The following is an 18,477-nucleotide window of genomic DNA, read 5'->3' as shown; positions in this document are numbered from 1 at the left end:
CCCAACATTATTCAAGGGTCAACTGCATAAATTTCTACCTTTATATATGTATATGATTAAAAGGTACATGGGGGAAAAAATGACAGTGATTCTTTTCTTATTCCTAAGATTAAAATGTTCTATTATTTTTAATAAACTAAAATATTCAGTATTAAAACATCTAATTTAAAATCTTTAGATATCTAACTTGAACACTACATTCACAAGTTTTCTTCATCTTCCAATTCAAAACTTACATAAGTCTGACAGAGGCTCTCTGGTGAACAAGAAATCTAGGTATTTAGGGCAATTAAACAGCCAATACTTTTATTTCATAAGAATGTTTACCAATACAAATATATGAGGACCACAAAAATTATGTTTAAAAATGTAATAAGATTCAGGATAGAAAAGTATATAACTGATTCTCAAATAACCCCACGCCCAAATGAAGTATTCTATTAATCTTTATTGTGCCTTTTATGTTCACAAAAACTAAGGTTTTAAAATGTATCTTAGTAAAAATGAAAGACCGAAGTTGCCAAGTAAAAAGCCCCCTACAAAAACTTTTCCTCAAACAGCTCCAATGTAAAGTATCTAATAACTTTATTTTCAAACTAGCCAAATCTTGCAAGTTATATTTATTTTACACATTATACTCTCACATTTCCACATCTATCAATGTTGTCAACCTTAAAAACAGTTTGCTTTTAACTTTAGAGAAGAGGACTAAGCAGGTGAACATATCACACCTTGAAACCATTCTCAACATTTTTAATGTTCAGTGTTCTGGACTGTGGAATTGTACAAGGAAAAGCCCTGTAAGGAAGAATGAATTTTATGTTAAATCTAGTACTGAGAGTCCTAATCTAGCTAATGACTTGAACTGATAAAATGTTTATCAAAGCAAGTCACTGCATCTATTTTTTTCATAATGACCACCTGTTTGGAAATGTTAATTCTGTGGGTTAGGGTATCATGGGCCACTGGGTAATAGGAAACTAGCAGCAAATACTCTTTCCTTATTTAGTTTTCCAAGATTATCCTGAAATGCTTTACATTAAAGTTAATGGGGGGTGGGGGTGAAAAGCCATTAAGTTTGAACTGAATTAACAATGCCATTTTCACCTACTAATTTTGAAGTGTTTCAAATTATTCCAGAATACACTTTATAGTTTTATAATATCCCATATGTGTTACTAGGTTTAAGAACACCAGATGTTTTCATGTAATTAATACTGAAAAATTTAATTTCTAGTAAAAATCAAATATCTTTGAAAGAAAAAGAAAAAAATATGCCAAATTCTCCTTCTGTTATGTGTCAGATTCTAACTTTCTGACAGAAAAATTAAAACTGAACTTTCCTTATAAGAAATGATTTGACCTTTTAAAATGTTTTTCCTCAGTACCACTGTAAATATATTCTAGATGCCTCGATTACAATAGGCAAAATTTTGTCTAAAACACTAAAATGTTTAGTGATGACAAAATTGGCTTTTCATTCCTTTCAAAATCACTTAGTACATGTCTACCTAGAAAATATTTTTATAATTATCTAAAATGATAAAGAGCCTACTGTTTTTATAATTTATTTTTTAAAAGTATCTAAATGAACCATGACAAGCTAAGATATACATAGCAATTTATTTGAATCTGTGGAAATTTAAATTGCTAATAACATTTATATTTAATAGTGAAGTAAGTATCCATCCTAAAGATACTCCCCAAACACCTCAAATTGAGATAAGTGAAGTCGCTCAGTCGTGTCCAACTCTTTGCGACCCCATGGACTGTAGCCTACCAGGCTCCTTTGTCCATGGGAGTTTCCAAGCAATAGTACTGAAGTGGATAGCCATTTCCTTCTCCAGGGGATCTTCCCAACCCAGGGATCGAACCCAGGTCTCCCGCATTGTAGACAGACACTTTATCGTCTAAAAGATAAAATAGCTTTAAAAGCCCATACCTCTAGATATATAAAGGGACTACTTAATAAAAACAAGTTAAATTCAAATTAAACTATTTGTATTAATTTCAGTTACTAAAACTGAAGAAGAATAACAAGATAAAGCCTAGGAGTGAGAAACACTGAGAGAGACCTTAAACGAATTTTTACTCAAGTTTTCAGGCTGTAAGTTCCTTGCTATGAATATAAACTCATAAAAAAGGAAGAATAATAGACATCTCTTGTATGATGCAAATTAGAAATTGTTTTATTAAAAGCGAACTGCTTATCAGCTAAGTACTTTCATTTTCTGTTACTAGTCTACCATGATGTTATACAAGTAGTCCAGGACTACGAAACTCGATTTTAAAATACCAGGTTAAGGTTTATGCCTCATTCACTACTGTATAATAAAAAAATAAAGCATTTTACAATTCTCTTTATGAAGATGTAAACATTAGGGCTCAGGTCTGTTAATTAACACATTCATTGTTTTCATTTTAGTTCACCCATGTGAGAAATTTAAGCTACTTTAATGGACTGTAACAGCACTTCTCAATTCAGAAACCTTAAAAACAGTAGTTCTGGACTTAAAAAAATTATATTTAAAGCATCATAGGTACAATTTAGATCTTACTCTATAAAACTAACAAAACCAATGAAAATAATCTCTAAGTTCTAAAACTCAGCATTCAAACATACGAAAAGAACTGAAAAAAAGGAACTGAATTACCATTTTAAAGACTGCTATTATATGTGCTTTAGTGTATGTTAGAAAAGACATGACCCAAGTTTTACTTCTAAAATCCACTATGTTATTGAACTCAGTTTTTTAATAAGTATGACATTTCACTTTCAATGCGTTCTATTAGAACAGTAAAGGGATAATTTTCTATTTTAATTAATATAACCAATAAAGTTTTACTACTTTAGTCATGACAACTTGAAAAACACTTTCTTGAGACAGAACTTACTCCCTTATGCCTATTAAACAATGACCACTGGATAACTTTACTCGTCACATCATCAAAGTCTTTAGCCTTTTGGTTATTCTAAGAAGATAATCTACCAGGAAATTTTTGGCTTTCATGTGTCTACTTCTATTCAGATGATTTATTTCTTGGAAGAGTAGGGATACTCTAGAACAGTACTGTCCAGTAGAAATATAATGTGAGTCACAAGTAACTTAAAATATCTAGTAGTCACAATAAGGCAGGGAAAAACACGTGAAATTAATTTTAATGATAATTTATTTAACCCAATTTATCCAAAATATCATTTCAACATGTAATCAATGTAAGAAATTATAAATTCTTTTTATTTTTTGGACTAAGTCTCAAAACCTAACATGTATTTTACATTTATGGCACATCTCAATTCACACCAGCCACATTTCAAGTGCTCAAGTGCCACATGTAGCTATTAGCTAGTACTGGACGGTGCGACTCTAGAGTACTTACAAAGTAATAATCAAAACTAACTTTTATCAAAAATGTGAGGTTAAAGCAATATCTACACTTAGGAAGGTTTTCATAAAACTAAAAAACTTGAGGATCATAAAGATGTTACTTAACATTTATGAGGCTAGGTTTACAACATTATTTTAAATTTTCAGCTAGCTTTATTTTACTACATGCTTCCATTTTCCCATCAACAGAAAATGAAACTTCAATCTATTTCAAACAAAACTATAAACAAGTACTTATTATAATGAGATCTGATTGTAAGTTTATTTAGCCTTCTTTGATATTGCATGCAATGCGAAAGTTGTATTCCTGAATATAAAATTCCATGGAAACAAAAATGCTTTCCCTCCCAAAAGAATTTTTTTTTTCACTTTCTCAAACTGGAATACACAGCAAATTACAAAAGCACAAAGTGAAATAATTAAACATGTGAACAAAGGACATAAGTCTTACATGTCAGGTTAACCCAACAGTAATAACAGATCAAGAATAACTCAAAGAATCCACTAATGAACATGACTGCAACTAAGTTCTCAAATAGGTGCACATTTGAATTATAACATCTGCTTTTTCATAAACATGTCTAAAATATATGTTTAATATTTTATCCTTCCACCTATTTTCCAAACTCTAAAAACTTGGGAAACGTCAATTTCCAAATCAACAAAAATGGCAATACTGAAAGATGGTCTTTGACAGGATGTAATGGCATCGACTTCTTCAAGAACTGAATGTGGAAGTAAACAACATAAGAAAAGGATGTTCTGCTAGAACAGTGGTGTAGCTCTTTAGACAAATTTTTAAAAATCCATGAACTTGTCTTACTGTTTCAAGAACCCACAACTAAATTCGTATGCTTAACTATAAACAGGCTGCACAAAAGCAACTAAAATATTTCTTTCTCTGCTTTTGAGTGTATCAATTTAGTGTAGCAACATTAACTTTCTCAGGTTACTCAAAAGTTCCTACCGGAACTTAAAAGTTTGACAAATACAAAAATGGAAAAAAGATTACTTAAACACTTTAGTTGGGATACAAAGTCATTCTAATCACAGCTAGTGGGAGGAGAATAGGAATTAAAAAGAAGGGGCCTAGCTAAGGGGAGAGTAGGAATTAAAAGGGAACCTAGGTGGTTATTTAAAAAAAAAAAAAGGAAGGGTAGGAATCATGAAATGAGATCTACTTTGTGTCAGTGATTATTTGAGACTATTTTGATGTCAAGGTTTTGTCTGCCGGTATCTTAAACTGTTCTGTGATTCCAAGGATGGAAATGACAGCTACCTACCCCCATCTTCTCCCTTCCTGAAAGCTAAGAACAGAGAAAAGTAGAGCTGCTTCAGAGAAACAAAGATGCTTTCTACCATTCTTCTAAGATGGTGGAAGAGTCTCCTTAAGAGGCGTCCCCAAGAAGGAAAAATGAAACAGGGAAAGAAGAAAACCATAGCAGAATTCCCTGGCTGTTTCATGCCATTGCTCCGTCACCACCACTCTGCAACCACTCAGGTCGGGCCCTCTCCCTCCCAGGAGGTTAAGCCCTCCCAGGGCATTGTTTGGCCGGGGTCCCTATTTAACACTCAGTCGCTTCCACCATCCCTGCATCTCGGGAAGCCCCAGGGCGGAGAGCCGAAAAGCTAGGAGAGGACTTGGTTTCGAGGACCACCTCCAACCCCACTCTTACTAACTGGTGTAGAGAAGGGAGAAGGAAGCCTGCCCTTCGCTTGGATGGGTTCCTTAGGGGCTGAAGCGTCCCCCCGGCCGCTGTCGACGGGAGGTGGCCATTTGCGCCAGGCGCTAGGTACTAAAAAGCCCTACCGGGGCGAGGGGCCTCCTCCGGCCCGGGACTCCGGGCCCCGTCCGGGTGTCAGGTGCGGCCCTCAGTTACCAACCCTCGGAGCATCGGAGACAACAACACAGAGGCCACGGGTTGAGACCAGTCTCCCGCCCGACCGCCGGAGACCGAGGACCCGGGCTGGGGCCCGAGCCGCATCGTGCCCGCCCCCGCCCTACCTGAGGGGGCCCGGGTGGGGTCGCTAAGGGCCGCTCCCGGGGGCCCCGCGACCGCGCGGCTCGGCGACGGAGGCGCCTCGTCTCGCCGGGGCAGAGCTCGGCGGCGGCTTCACGACCTCAAACTCCATCGGGAGCTACAGGGACAGCCCCGTTGGCGGCGGCGGAGGCCGCGACGGGGCCTCCTCCTCCTCCCTCCGCCTCCGCCTCCTTCTCCTCCTCCCCCTCCTCACCACGGAGGCGGACCTGGAGGGATCCCGACCTAGCTCTCGCGAGAAGATACTCCCCACCTCACGCGAGATCACGCACGACCGGGAGTTGGGGAGGTGGAAGAGAAGAGTAGCAACCCCCGCCACCCGGACTGCGCATCCGCTTTCCTCTTGTCGACTGAACCACCCCTGTCACGTGACCAGAGAACCCTGGAGGACTGTGGGAGGTGTTGTTAGGAGACCTGGCAAGCCAAAGGGGTTGATGGGAAACTCCCTGCACATTCATAATCGCCTCGAGCCAGCCTCTAGACTCTGGTTTGAGCCAGAGTCTGACTCACCTTGTGGAAGGTGTGGTATGGATAGAGCATAATCTGATGCATCTATATTATATTGTACTGACTCTCCCATAATCAAATGCTGACCGAATCCCCCAGGCGCTGCAGCGAAGTGTCAAGCAAGCTCCCTATTTAAAAAATAAAAACAAGCATTCGTTTGCCTGGCATAACACCTTATCTCTTTTTTTTAGAGAATTCGGAATCCTTCAGAAGCTGGCAGAAGTCAAAATTCAATCAGATTCTGGCATTACTATCTCAAATATTTGTTGAAGGATTTGTTCATGGTAAACTGTAAGGTAGAATTTATTGTTTTTATAGATGAAGAAGCAGGCTAGGAATAGAGATCAGGGAAATAACATTAATGGACCTGTGGCATTAGTACCATGTGGCAGGTCCTGAGTTAGGTAATAAATATTTTAATCTTACTATTTTGTTTCATGTCATCTAAATATTCCTAAAAGATACAATGTACTCTTACTGTTGAGAAACTGAAAAACACAGATTAAGAAAATAGCCGTGAATTTTAATTAAACTTAAGGCACTATACAATGTGAAACCAGACATCCAACAAAAGAGTTTATGGAAGTGAGTGAAGTCGCTCAGTCATGTCTGACTTTTTGCGACCCCATGGACTGTAGCCCACCATGCTCCTCTGTCCATGGGATTTTCCAGGCAAGAGTACTGGAGTGGGTTGCCATTTCCTTCTCCAGAGGATCTTCCTTACCCAGGGATCGAACCCACGTCTCCCGCATTGTAAGCAAGATGCTTTACCGACTGAGCCACCAGGGAAGTCCTGTTTATGGAAGTAAATCCCCACAAATTAGAAGACAGATGGAAAAGAACTTTATAAACTATAATGAATTTAAATATATATGCTTATGATTGCCCAGATGACCAAAAAAAATCAGTTTTCAAAAAAATATTGGCCACAACAAAGATTTTCTTACATGTATTTTTATCCCTTTCATTCTCTTTATGAAATATATGCCAAACCAAGAGAAAGGTTCCCAACAATGATTCATTTGGTTCAGTTTTCCATTCAACTAGAGATATATATGTATATATTTTTTTCATGCCACTCATCAGTGGTATGTGATAATGTGGTGAGATTTTTCACAGGTGACCTGATCACAATCAAAATTTCAATTCCAATTCTCTTTCCCTAGCACCACATACACCTGCTTTATTTTCTCCAATTCCATTTTTAAAATCTGACATAGTATATTGGTTTTAATTATTTGTTTAGTGTCTGTCTACCTCTGAAACTCCAATACTTTGGCCACCTGATGCAAAGAACTGACTCATTGCAAAAGACCCTGATGCTGGGAAAGATTGAGGGCAGGAGGAGAAGGGGACAACAGAGGATAAGATGGTTGGATGGCATCACTGACTCAATGGACATGGGTTTAGGTGGACTCCGGGAGCTGGTGATGGACAGGGAGGCCTGGTGTGCTTCAGTTCATGGAGTTGCAAAGAGTCCGACACGACTGAGCAACTGAACTGAACCTCCAGTACAATATGTTTCTGAGAGTTGGGATTTTGTCTGTATACCTAACTTCTAATACAGGTATACGTTGTAAGGACTAAGTATTTGTTGAATGACTAAATGAATATCCAGGAAAAATAGTTTCCTTCTTTACAATTCACAGATTAGACAAAAGACAAAGCTCCCCATTCCCATTTCCAGTTTATTATTTCTTATGTAAACATATAGAATAGTTACATCCAGGGGAAAAGGGCAAGGATTTTCTTTTACACCAAACTAACAACTGTCTCTCCAAGATCTTTTATACATAAATCCAGTAAATGAAGAAGCTGAACCAAAACACTGCATACTTTTCCCATCATACCAGAAACCACAAAGAACTAAAAGTGAATGTTTTCGATGAATAAATTCAACATTTTACGCTGCCATACTTTACTTTGCATTTTAAAAAATGATTTCATTTTCCTGAAATTGTTTAGATACATCATGCAAGCATACACTCCCCCAGGAATGACCTGAGATCACTCTGTGCTAGTGAACAGGAATAAATAATAATAAATAACAGCCATCACTTTCACAAAACAGCCCTGCCCCATAAGCAAGTCTCAAAGAGCTTACAAAAAATTTCACAAGAATTTTACAAGGCACACATAAAGCAAAAACATAGTACAACCATTACTTTTTTCAAACATCAAAGATAGATACCAATTTCTAAAAAACAAAAAAGTTTATTTCTATTCTTTTACTCTCCCTCTCATCTCCATCCCTCCCCCACAAAACTTCACTCTAGGAAGCAAAAATAAGAGTACTTTAATCATAAAATATTTCTGAAAGGAAAATGTTCTCATACCTAAAAATGGCCAATCATAGGTCAAATGAGAAAGAAAACTGAACATTGTGCTATCAAATTCTCCAGTGGAAGAAAAAGTTTAATTCAGAAAAATTCTCCCTCCAATGGAGTACTCAAGTAGCAACATTCATAAAGACACAAAACTCTCCTCCCTGGCTTTTCCATCTTCTCTGTCCTTACAAATTCAGGAAGATTTACATATAAAATCAAAGAATTTTAGACCTGGAAATGATCTTACTTTGTCAAAATCGAAGTTGTCATTTTACATATAATCTTATGGAAAGCTCAAGGAGAGGTGACCTACTACTGACCTGGATGTTATGAAGTTGTTTTTCTTATCCAATATGAGAGCTGGATTATTTAAAATCTTTCCCAGAGTTAAAAATCTATAAAGAATTTATTTTTCACAAAGCATCACAAAAAGGATACTTAACACTTATACAATCAACGTGATTCATCACAAAATACATTAAATGGTACAAAGTATATTACATTTTAAAATGTGAAAGGGCTTCCACAGAAACTAAAGTGAGTGAAGTCACTCAGTTGTATCCGACTCTTTGCGACCCCATAGACTGTAGCCTACCAGGCTCCTCCATCCATGGGATTTTCCAGGCAAGAGTACTGGAGTGGGTTGCCATTTCCTTCTCCAGAGGATCTTCCCGACCCAGGGATCGAACCTGGGTCTCCCGCATTGTAGGCAGATGCTTTACCGACTGAGCCACAAGGGAAGCCCTACAGAAACTAAACGTAGCAGAAATTCTATATAAAGCTCAGGTGAGTGGAGGAGGAACAGAACATCTTTAAATAAGATGTATCCAGTCAGGCTTCTTTACTAAAAGTAGTTCCTGTGTTTTAGAAAGTATGATTTGCCCTGCAGTTTGTTTAAATCTTGTTATAACAACAAAACATTTTGTATTACATGCAGACAGGGATATTAGAAAGCCATGTCTCGTTGACACCATCTTAATATTACTCTCAATAAAATAACCACACATCCTGGTTTTGCTTTTGGCACATTTCTGAAAATATGGAATAAAACACTTAAGGAGGGCTTCTAATGTAAATCTGTGCTGCATGGTACCCCGCTATACTTCAGGTTGATGTGGAACCCTCCAGGGACCTCAAATCCCAGTATCTGGTCCTCTGCCTCAAGTAAATCAGACGTTGCCATTACTGCTCTGACTTATTCCAGGCCTGAGTGCTTATCCTCCTCTTCTTATATAGAAGAAAGTTTCTTGGCTGGCGGGACCTGCTTCCTCACCAGGAATTGAACCTAGGCCATAACAGTGAGAGCTCAGAATCCTAACCATTCACTAGGCCACCAGGAAACTCCCAGGCGAGCCTGATCTGAAGGGAAGTGTCGGAAACCTCACTTGTTGGTCTCTGTGAGTTTGCTGTGCTGAATCCCTCTTGTGACTGTGGGCAGCAGAGGACTGTCTATTCCACATGGTGAGGTCATCCATGTATGTACAGTTGTGCACAGGAAGGGGTATGTTGATTCTAAGCAATAAACAACATCTTTCAAACTTTCAAGATAAATTTCCAAAGACTCACGTGGCCTATGGAAAAGGAAAAAACTGGAGTCTGAAACGGCTTTTTCTCAGGAACGGTTGACCTTTGAGGACATGGCCATTGAATTCCTTCAAGAGTGGGAATGCCTGGACTCTGCTTAGAGGGCCCTGTACAAGGCTGTGATGGCAGAGACCTGCAGGAACCTGATCTCTGTGGAGATCTTCTGATGGTTCTCATGACGACGACCCCACTATATTCATGTGATTCAAGAAATCACAGACAAGTAGTCGAAAGGGAAGAGCCAGATGAGGGAGCGCCTGGCAGTCCTCTCAACTCACGTGACAGAGCTGGAAGATCTGTACACTGCCAGAGAAGACCTCATCAAATCTAAGGAAGTGAGCACAAAACTGCAACGAGGTGTTCGTGAAATTGAGGCTGAAAACCACCAGTTGCAGGAACTCCTGGAACTGGCAGAGCAGAAGCTGCAGCAGACCCTGTGGATAGCAGAGATGCTCCCCAAGGGGGAGGCAGAGTTGGTCAGAGGGTGGCCATGCTCTCCAAGGCAAGGCAGAGAGAAAAAATGAATGAGGAACATAATAAATGTCTGTTAGAACTGTTGATAAGTTTTCAGAATCTAAAAAAAGGCTTCAGCTTTATCTCAAAGAGAATGGCGGCTCTGGCAGAGAAGTCTCCTACGAGAAGGGGAAAATACAAAAAGGCAGTTAGAAGAAAGGCAGCATGATAGGGATCAACTAAGACCAAACCTGGAAACCTTGAGAGCTGAACAGGACCAGACGAGGCTTAGGGCTGTCCCTTCACAACCCAACTTGTGCAGGGTCCTAGATGCCAGGTTCCTCATTGCACACAGGCTTGCAGTGTGGAGATGCCCCCAGGAAAGCTGACTGCCAGTACTACATGAAAAGCCTTCAAAGCTTACAGTTTCATGAGGTACAGGATGACAGGAAGGCCATAAAGTGTGGAACCTCGGCTCCCTCCTCCCCATGGTCTCTTCAGCTGAACCAGCTGCAAAGGGGCTCTGCTGGCCACAAGGACCTCAAGGACATGTGTAACTCAAAAGGCTTGCAGGATGGCCCTGAGCAACCCCAGCAATAGTTAACAGCAGCCAGGACTTGCTGTCCAAAGCCCCCAAGAAGAAGGCGTCAAGTCCTACTATCGGCCTCTAGACCGGCAAGAAAGAAAAAGGCCAACCTGGACATCTTGGCAAGAAAGTCAAGAGGATATAACTAAGGATTCTGCATGCCACAACCAACACTCCACATGCCACAACTAGAAGGTCTCATGTGCCTCACATAAGACCAGGTGCAGCCTAAATAAACTTAAAAAAAAAAAAGAACACTAATAGCTTCAGTTCAATTGCTCAGTCATGTCCGACTCTTTGCAACCCCATGAACCGCAGCACACCAGGCGTCCCTGTTCATCAACAACTTCTGGAATTTACCCAAACTCATGTCCATTGAGTCAGTGATGCCAGCCAACCATCTCATCCTCTGTCGTCCCCTTCTCCCCCAGCCTTCAATCTTTCCCAGCATCAGAGTCTTTTCCAGTGAGTCAGCTCTTCACATCAGGTGGCCAAAGTATTGGAGTTACCCAAACCGTTCATCTAGTGATAGTAAGAAAACTAATATATACTGCCAATTCAACATAAAAAAAAAAGAAAGGAATGTACTGATACAGCAACATAGATGAATATCAAAGGCATTAAACTTGAGTGACAATAGCATCTCAAAAGGGAACATACTATAAGGTTCCATTCATGGTATTTCAGAAAAGGCAAAATTATAAAAATGGAGAACTGGTGCCTGGGTTTAGTGCTAAGAGGAGGAGTGACTACAAAGGCGAAGCATACAGAAGTCTTGGAGGGTGAAGGAATGTTCTGCATCCTGATTGCAGTGGTGGCTGCATAACTCTGTACATACAGAAACATTCATAGAACTGTACACCAAAAACAAGTCAATTTTACTGTATGTTAACTAACAAGATAAATTTCAAGAAGAAAACATAACAAATACCTTAGAGCTTCATGCCATTGATATAATTTTACTGGCCACAGTTATTAAATGTCACCATATTAAATAAAATCAAGAAACCTGGGCCTAATTAAATCATTCTAAAATATATATGCTAACAACTCATGGAAATACTATTGTAAGGAATATTAACTTTATGTATAAGGAAATTCTGCTACTTCCAAGTGAATTTGAATGGTGTTCCTTTACAGTTTAAAACAATAGGTATCATGGTATTTAGGTTAGAATTTCCAATACAGTTCATTAAAAAAAATTCACTAGCCCTACCTGTTGTTGAAATGACTAATAATGAATAATAGTATGCTTTAAATTTTTTTCATCTTCTCAGTATCCTAATTTATTAAAAGTTACAGTATCGTTGGATTGTACACCTATATCCATTATCTAGGGATCTGAAATCAGCATCTGGAAACACTGTTGGATCCTCTGTCAATAGAGTCAAGAATATTTAAGAGGAACACTATTTCTTGAGATAAACCACTGAGACATATATAATGCATGAGACAAGACAGCATCCTATCAGCTTTATCATGTCTCCCACACTTTGGAACTGGTAGTACAAGTTCAGAAAGAATAACACGTGTGCTGCTGCTGCTGCTGCTGCTGCTGCTGCTGCTGCTGCGTCGCTTCAGTTGTGTCCGACCCTGTTCGACCCCATAGACGGCAGCCCACCAGGCTCCCCCGTCCCTGGGATTCTCCAGGCAAGAACAATAGAGTGGGTTGCCATTTCCTTCTCCAATGCATGAAAGTGAAAAGTGAAAGAGAAGTCATAACACGTATAGGTAGACCAAAAATAAGATCTAAAGATGGGAGTTGAAATGCAATATTACAAATGCTGCATTTCTATAGAAAGACTTGCCCAACAGAATGATATTCAGCTTACATAATAAGGTGTGGTTCTAGTTACAGTAGGTTTTGCTTTTCCAGATCATGCCTGGGTAGTTTTTCACCACTGCTTCTGCCATGGAGAGAGGTTAAATGCTTTTTGAGGGCAGATTTGTGCTTGAAATCCATGTCACAACAGTGGCATTTGTATGGCCGATCCCCACTGTGTATATTCAAGTGGTCCTGAAGTGTGCTTTTCGCAGTAAATGTCTTCAGGCACACAGTACACTGAAAGGGCCGTATGCCCATGTGCCCTCGAATGTGCCTGTTGAGATTTTTCTTTTGTGTAAATGTTTTCCCACACTGTAAGCACAAGAACAACTTATGCATCTTAAGGTGGCGCAGATAGTTTTCAACGTGAAGAAACCCTCGAGGGCACCGGGGGCACTGGTGCCTCAGGGAAAAAGCATCCTCTAGATTCTGAATCTCATTCACTGGACCATGATTTCCTTCAGTGTTCTCACAAAATAAGCCTTGATCTTGATTCCCAGGAACTTCTGTCACTCTGCTCTCAACTGTAGAATTGATCAGTGAATGCTGTGTTTCTGGGAAATACATGCTTGCTTTTGAAGAGGTACAAGGCTGTGAAAACTTTCCATTTTCTACACCCCCAGTACTGATAGATTCCACATGGAGGATACGAATTTCATTGTCTTTAAAACCCATGTCTACTGAAGACAGATCTGGTGATCTCATTTCCTCTCTCTCTGCTGTCAAGCTCTCTACTGTAGACTGTAAAATGTTGCTTTCCTCTTCTTTAACATGGAAATCTATGTTTACAGGACTATCTTCTGAAATTTCAATGATCTCACAGTCTTTATCTGAATTTTCATCTTCATTCTTAACATCTGGATCAGAGGATTGACATAGGTCAACATGCTGATTGTTATTTTTCATAGAAAGATCAATTTCCAAATACTTTGACAAAGCTTCTGTGCACTTTTCCACAATGTGAACCATCTGAAGGTAACTGGCAGCAGTCAAATATTTCAAAAGCTCTTTCCTTTTAACTTCAAGTGCTCCAGTGTAGCAAGAGAGCAACAATTTTCTGCCAATTTCTGCACTCTGCAAGATGGTGATTCTGACATGTTTTGACTGCGTGAGTAAAAACTGATCTCTCATAAAGGTGGAGCAAGCAGCTAAAATCACCTTGTGCCCCTGGAACTCAGTGTCATTAATATAAATTGACACATCACAAAATAAATTCTGCTGCCTCAAGAGATTCATTTTCTGCAAGACTACATCTCCTTGTTGTTCAAACTGGAAGTGCAGAACATCAGACTCGGCAGCCATGGTCACAATCTAAGCAAAATAAAACATAAACATGGATGTAAGGATGAGAGTGGTTTTCCTACATTGTGATAGCAAAAAGAAATCATCCCCAAATCCTAACCCTAAATTAGGTAGAAGATAACTCAAATTCTAATCTGTGTGATAAGACTGAACCCCTAGGGTAACCACCTCAAAATCCAGAAAAATAAAATGCATTTCTCTATGATCTTGTGGCACATTTTTAAAAATCTGTTCTTACAGCATTTTTTTTGTTCATTGTTCTACTTTTATTTGTATATTAAACATTTTTCATGGCAGACTGTTTATGTTACATACAGCATTTATTACATTGAATTGTACTCAACAGTTTTTATGTTTTTCTCTTTGGCTAAACTCTATGTGCCTTGTGGACAAGGACATTGTTAGGGGCCACTACGAAGTGGACTTAACAGTTTCCCAAATTAGAATCCTTAATATAATCACCAAACTTCCTAAGTCCTCATCACCTGGACCTCCAGGTAAGCAGGTCCTTCCTTCTGCATACCTGGACCACTGCAGCCTCCTTGATGCCAGTCTCCTACATTACAAACTACCCTCCTAAAAGCCATCAGATTAACATCTTTTAGAACTTTTAAAATTTTTGTATTTTTCTTTTCTGCTTTAAATCTTCCATGATTCTCCTCCATCTGCAGGACAGTCTAACCTTCTTAGCAAATACAAGATTCTTCATTATTTGGCTTTCACCAACGTTATGGCTTTACCTTTCCTCAATCTCTTACATTGAAGCTGCTTTGATATTTAGATTTTCACCACTGCTCAGACAAGAAGACCCAATTACATCTTTGTACGTTATATTCGCGCTTCCAGCTAGTGATCTGGCATAAGGCTCAAATCAAATAAGACTTCTCCTCCCGTCTCCCGACAGAGTCAGTAGTATCCAGAACATCATGAAAAGGAGCCTAGTTCATTTGAGGTCCTGCAGCGAGCATGGTGGCCGGAACAGAGCAGAGGCAGCTGCGAGAGTATCTGTTGAACTGAACTCGGATCACACCGGCCTGGATGATCCTCTAGTTCGTGACACAGGTCTTCTCGAGCCAAGCCCGCCAGGACCAAGGTCCTGACGGCCAAGTGCCTGCAGCAGCATTTCAGCCACTCCCGGGTCGCGCCTCGCTGCTGCCCTCCTGCTCCCCTGCTTCCGCCTCAGGGCTCCCCACCCGCGAGACTCCAGGGCACTCACTCACCGACTCAGAAACCAGAGTCAAGCTTTCCGCGGTAGCGGCGGCTCCGGCCGGAAGGTGGGGGCGGGAGGCCAGCCTGGGAGGAAACACATCCGGGGTCAACTAGCTTCGTTCCTCACTGGGGCCCCCTGGGTGTCCCGGAAGGACATCCTGAGACAGTCTTCCTTCCTCACTGCCCCCGCGACTGGGATGACAGACCCCGGAATTCCCTCGAATCCCATCTCTCCTGTCCCACTTTCGGCACTCGAGCCGGTTCGCTCCGTGAGTTCTCAACATCCGAATGGCAAACGGGTTGTGAAGTTGTAGTATAGCGCATCTGTCGGAGTACCCAGCGCAGGGATCCCAGGAGACCCTCCTGGATTATTAGGGACCGGATGCTTTGCTTACCCTCCATATAAAAGGTGGCGGGGAGGGGGGTTGGGAAAAGAGGAGAGTGCTATTGGAATCAGTATTGGAGATTACTTAATTAATGCCCCGTCAGGATTTGGATCCCACCTCACCTGTCAACTTATGGCTTCCTCACTACAGCCCTACCCTTCTCAATTCCTTGGGAAACCCAGGTATCTATCTAAACCTTTAACCTGGCTCTTTCCTCCAACATAAGCTATTTCCTCCTACTGTAATAGAGCGTGGTTCAGCAGAGGTTGTTGCGGGCCATTACCACCCCTCAACCCCGTTACCAGGGAACGGTTCAGTTCAGTTCAGTCGCTCAGTCGTGTCCGACTCTGCGACCACATCAATCGCAGCACGCCAGGCCTCCCTGTCCATCACCAACTCCCGGAGTTCACTCAGACTCGCGTCCATCAAGTCAGTGATGCCATCCAGCCATCTCATCCTCTGTCGTCCCCTTCTCCTTCTGCCCCCGATTCCTCCCAGCATCAGAGACTTTTCCAATGAGTCAACCAACTCTTCGCATGAGCTGGCCAAAGTACAGGAGTTTCAGCTTGTTACCAGACCATTAATGGTTGTTCAGCAATTGGTCTGGCAATGCTCCTCCCTAGAACCCCCGACCTGGGGGTGGGGTGGGTTGAGGAGCCTGAGGGGCATTTCGGTTGGGTGCCTGGCTGCCTTAGGGATGAGAACTGGACAGGGTCTGGGGACCTGGCCCTGAGGGAGCAGACAACTGAAATCCGCCTCTCTAGCCAGGACTTGGTCCTCAGGTTGTGAAAGTTGTGCCTTGGGACCTTGCCCTTTCTTGTCAGAACAGAGAATATTTCTCTGGTGGAGATTTACAGGAACATCGATACCTGACCATGACCAGACCTCCAGAACAAATACACCAGGAAGTCTGCAACAACTAACGTTGTGCCTCTCTCACCTTTCCTATAAAAGGGCTTTGCTGAAAGCTTTTGGGGAGTTTTCCTGATGGGTCAGCTGGTAAAGAATCCGTCAGTAATATGGGAGACCTGAGTTCAGTCCCTAGGTTGGAAAGATCCCCTGGAGAATGGAATGGCAACCCACCCCAGTATTCTGGCATGGAGAATGGAATGGCAACCCACCCCAGTATTCTGGCACAGAGAATGGAATGGCAACCCACCCTAGTATTCTGGCATGGAGAATTCCATGGACAGAGGAGCCTGGTGGGCTACAGCCCATGGGGTCACAAAAAGTTGGGACACGACTGAGCAACTTTTACTTTTGGGGAGTTTGGGGGTTTTAAGGCATGAGTCACCCACCTCTTTGCATGGCCCTGCAATAAACTTTTCTCTGTTCCAAACTCCCAACATTTTGGTATTGTTTGGCTTCTCCATGATGCATGGAGTAACACTACCACTCATCCTTCAAAATCCCATTCATCGTTCATAAATCACATCATCCCTAAAGCCATCTTTAATTGCCCATGAATTACTTTGCTCCCACTTGGGGAACCAGTAAACCCTTTGGCTGCCTTAATGACTGTAATTATCATACCTGTATTGAAATCTATGTCCCACCTGCTGCTGCTGCTGCTAAGTCGCTTCAGTCGTGTCCAACTCTGTGCGACCCCATAGACAGCAGCCCACCAGGCTCCCCGGTCCCTGGGATTCTCCAGGCAAGAACACTGGAGTGGGTTGCCATTTTAGGCAGTGATATTTAGGACAGTGACTTACTGATCTTTGCATTCCTGGAAGTCTAGCACTTAGTAGGAATCAAGTATTTGCTAAATGAAGGAAACGTCTCAACCAATTCTTAAAAGCAGTTGCTCCATCCCCTCAATCAACAGTACAGGAAGAAGTAATTGACCCTGATAACAACTTTTTGTTAGCCCAGATTTGCTTCTGAAGCCAAGCTCAGCATGTTTGATTAACATGTCTTTTCAAGAATAAGAGTGAGAAAGCATTCCTGTGTTCAAATTCAAGCAATTGGAATGGGAAACAGGAGGGAAAGAGAGAAAATAAACCATTGACACTAGAGCTTTAAATTGTCACACTTTTATTAAGGAAACTTCCCCATAATAAGTGAAGAGGTAGTTCACAGTATGTCTAACATACAACAGATTTAGAACAGCTATTCACCAGCTGAAATAAAATGTTCTGGGTTGTTTGTTTAGGATATTATTTTAGAAGTAGTGATGGTGATCACCCTCCATTTATAGATCTTCTAATAAACTAAAACAAATTAAAACCACATCTGATTTACCTCAGAGCCACTTCAGTTTGGAGTTTGCCTTTAAAATTAAATAATAAATAAATAACTGTGACACAGTGATTTTTTAAAAAACCAAACAAAGGAAAACAGAACCCTCTCATTTTTAGTTATCCTGGGGATCCATAAAACACAGATGCTGAATGTCTAAGGCTTTAAAAAAATCTTCCTCCACTACAAGAATACAACTAGTTTTGAAAGTCTTCTTCCTCTGTAAAACATATTCGATATCAGTAAATTGATCACTTTGCATATAATCTAAGAAACATGTATAAACAAAAAGTCAAGTACCACCAAAATTAAGAAAATGTCTCACAGAAACAGAACATCTCTCCAGCCAAGAAATGGGGGAGACTGTAAACCACTTCAGTGGTTTGCAATTGAAAAAGGTGAGAACTACAAGTTTTACTCATATAAAACCATAAAGAGGCTGATTTTAAGTGATCAAAGAAAGCAAGGCAGTTTTCTTTATTCTTCCTAGGATAAAACCAAATTGATACCTTATCTCACTAAGACTACATGAGACTGTAAGCTCTGTGAGGGCAGAGACCGTAACAATCTTATCTTCAAATTCTCAGTATCTAGCATAGTGCCTAACAATAATATGTGTTCAATAAATGTCT

The 18,477-nt window shown here is 40.7% G+C and overlaps 1 protein-coding gene across 1 annotated transcript; it reads right to left on the bottom strand.

The window, feature by feature from the left end:
* Window positions 1-12,737: 12,737 nt before the first annotated feature.
* On the bottom strand, window positions 12,738-14,012 carry ZBTB6 (zinc finger and BTB domain containing 6). The gene has a single exon (XM_068983887.1). It carries the CDS (start codon window positions 14,010-14,012, stop codon window positions 12,738-12,740), a length of 1,275 nt encoding a protein of 424 aa, XP_068839988.1.
* Between the last annotated feature and the right edge of the window lie 4,465 nt (window positions 14,013-18,477).

Source organism: Capricornis sumatraensis, chromosome 1 (assembly GCF_032405125.1).
Source record: "Capricornis sumatraensis isolate serow.1 chromosome 1, serow.2, whole genome shotgun sequence".
In the NCBI taxonomy this organism is placed as follows: Eukaryota; Metazoa; Chordata; class Mammalia; order Artiodactyla; family Bovidae; genus Capricornis; species Capricornis sumatraensis.
This window is presented reverse-complemented; position numbering and strand designations above follow the sequence as displayed.

Bases quoted from the DNA above. Each gene is read 5' to 3' on its own strand.
- ZBTB6 (XM_068983887.1), bottom strand. From the start codon at position 14,012: ATGGCTGCCGAGTCTGATGTTCTGCACTTCCAGTTTGAACAACAAGGA.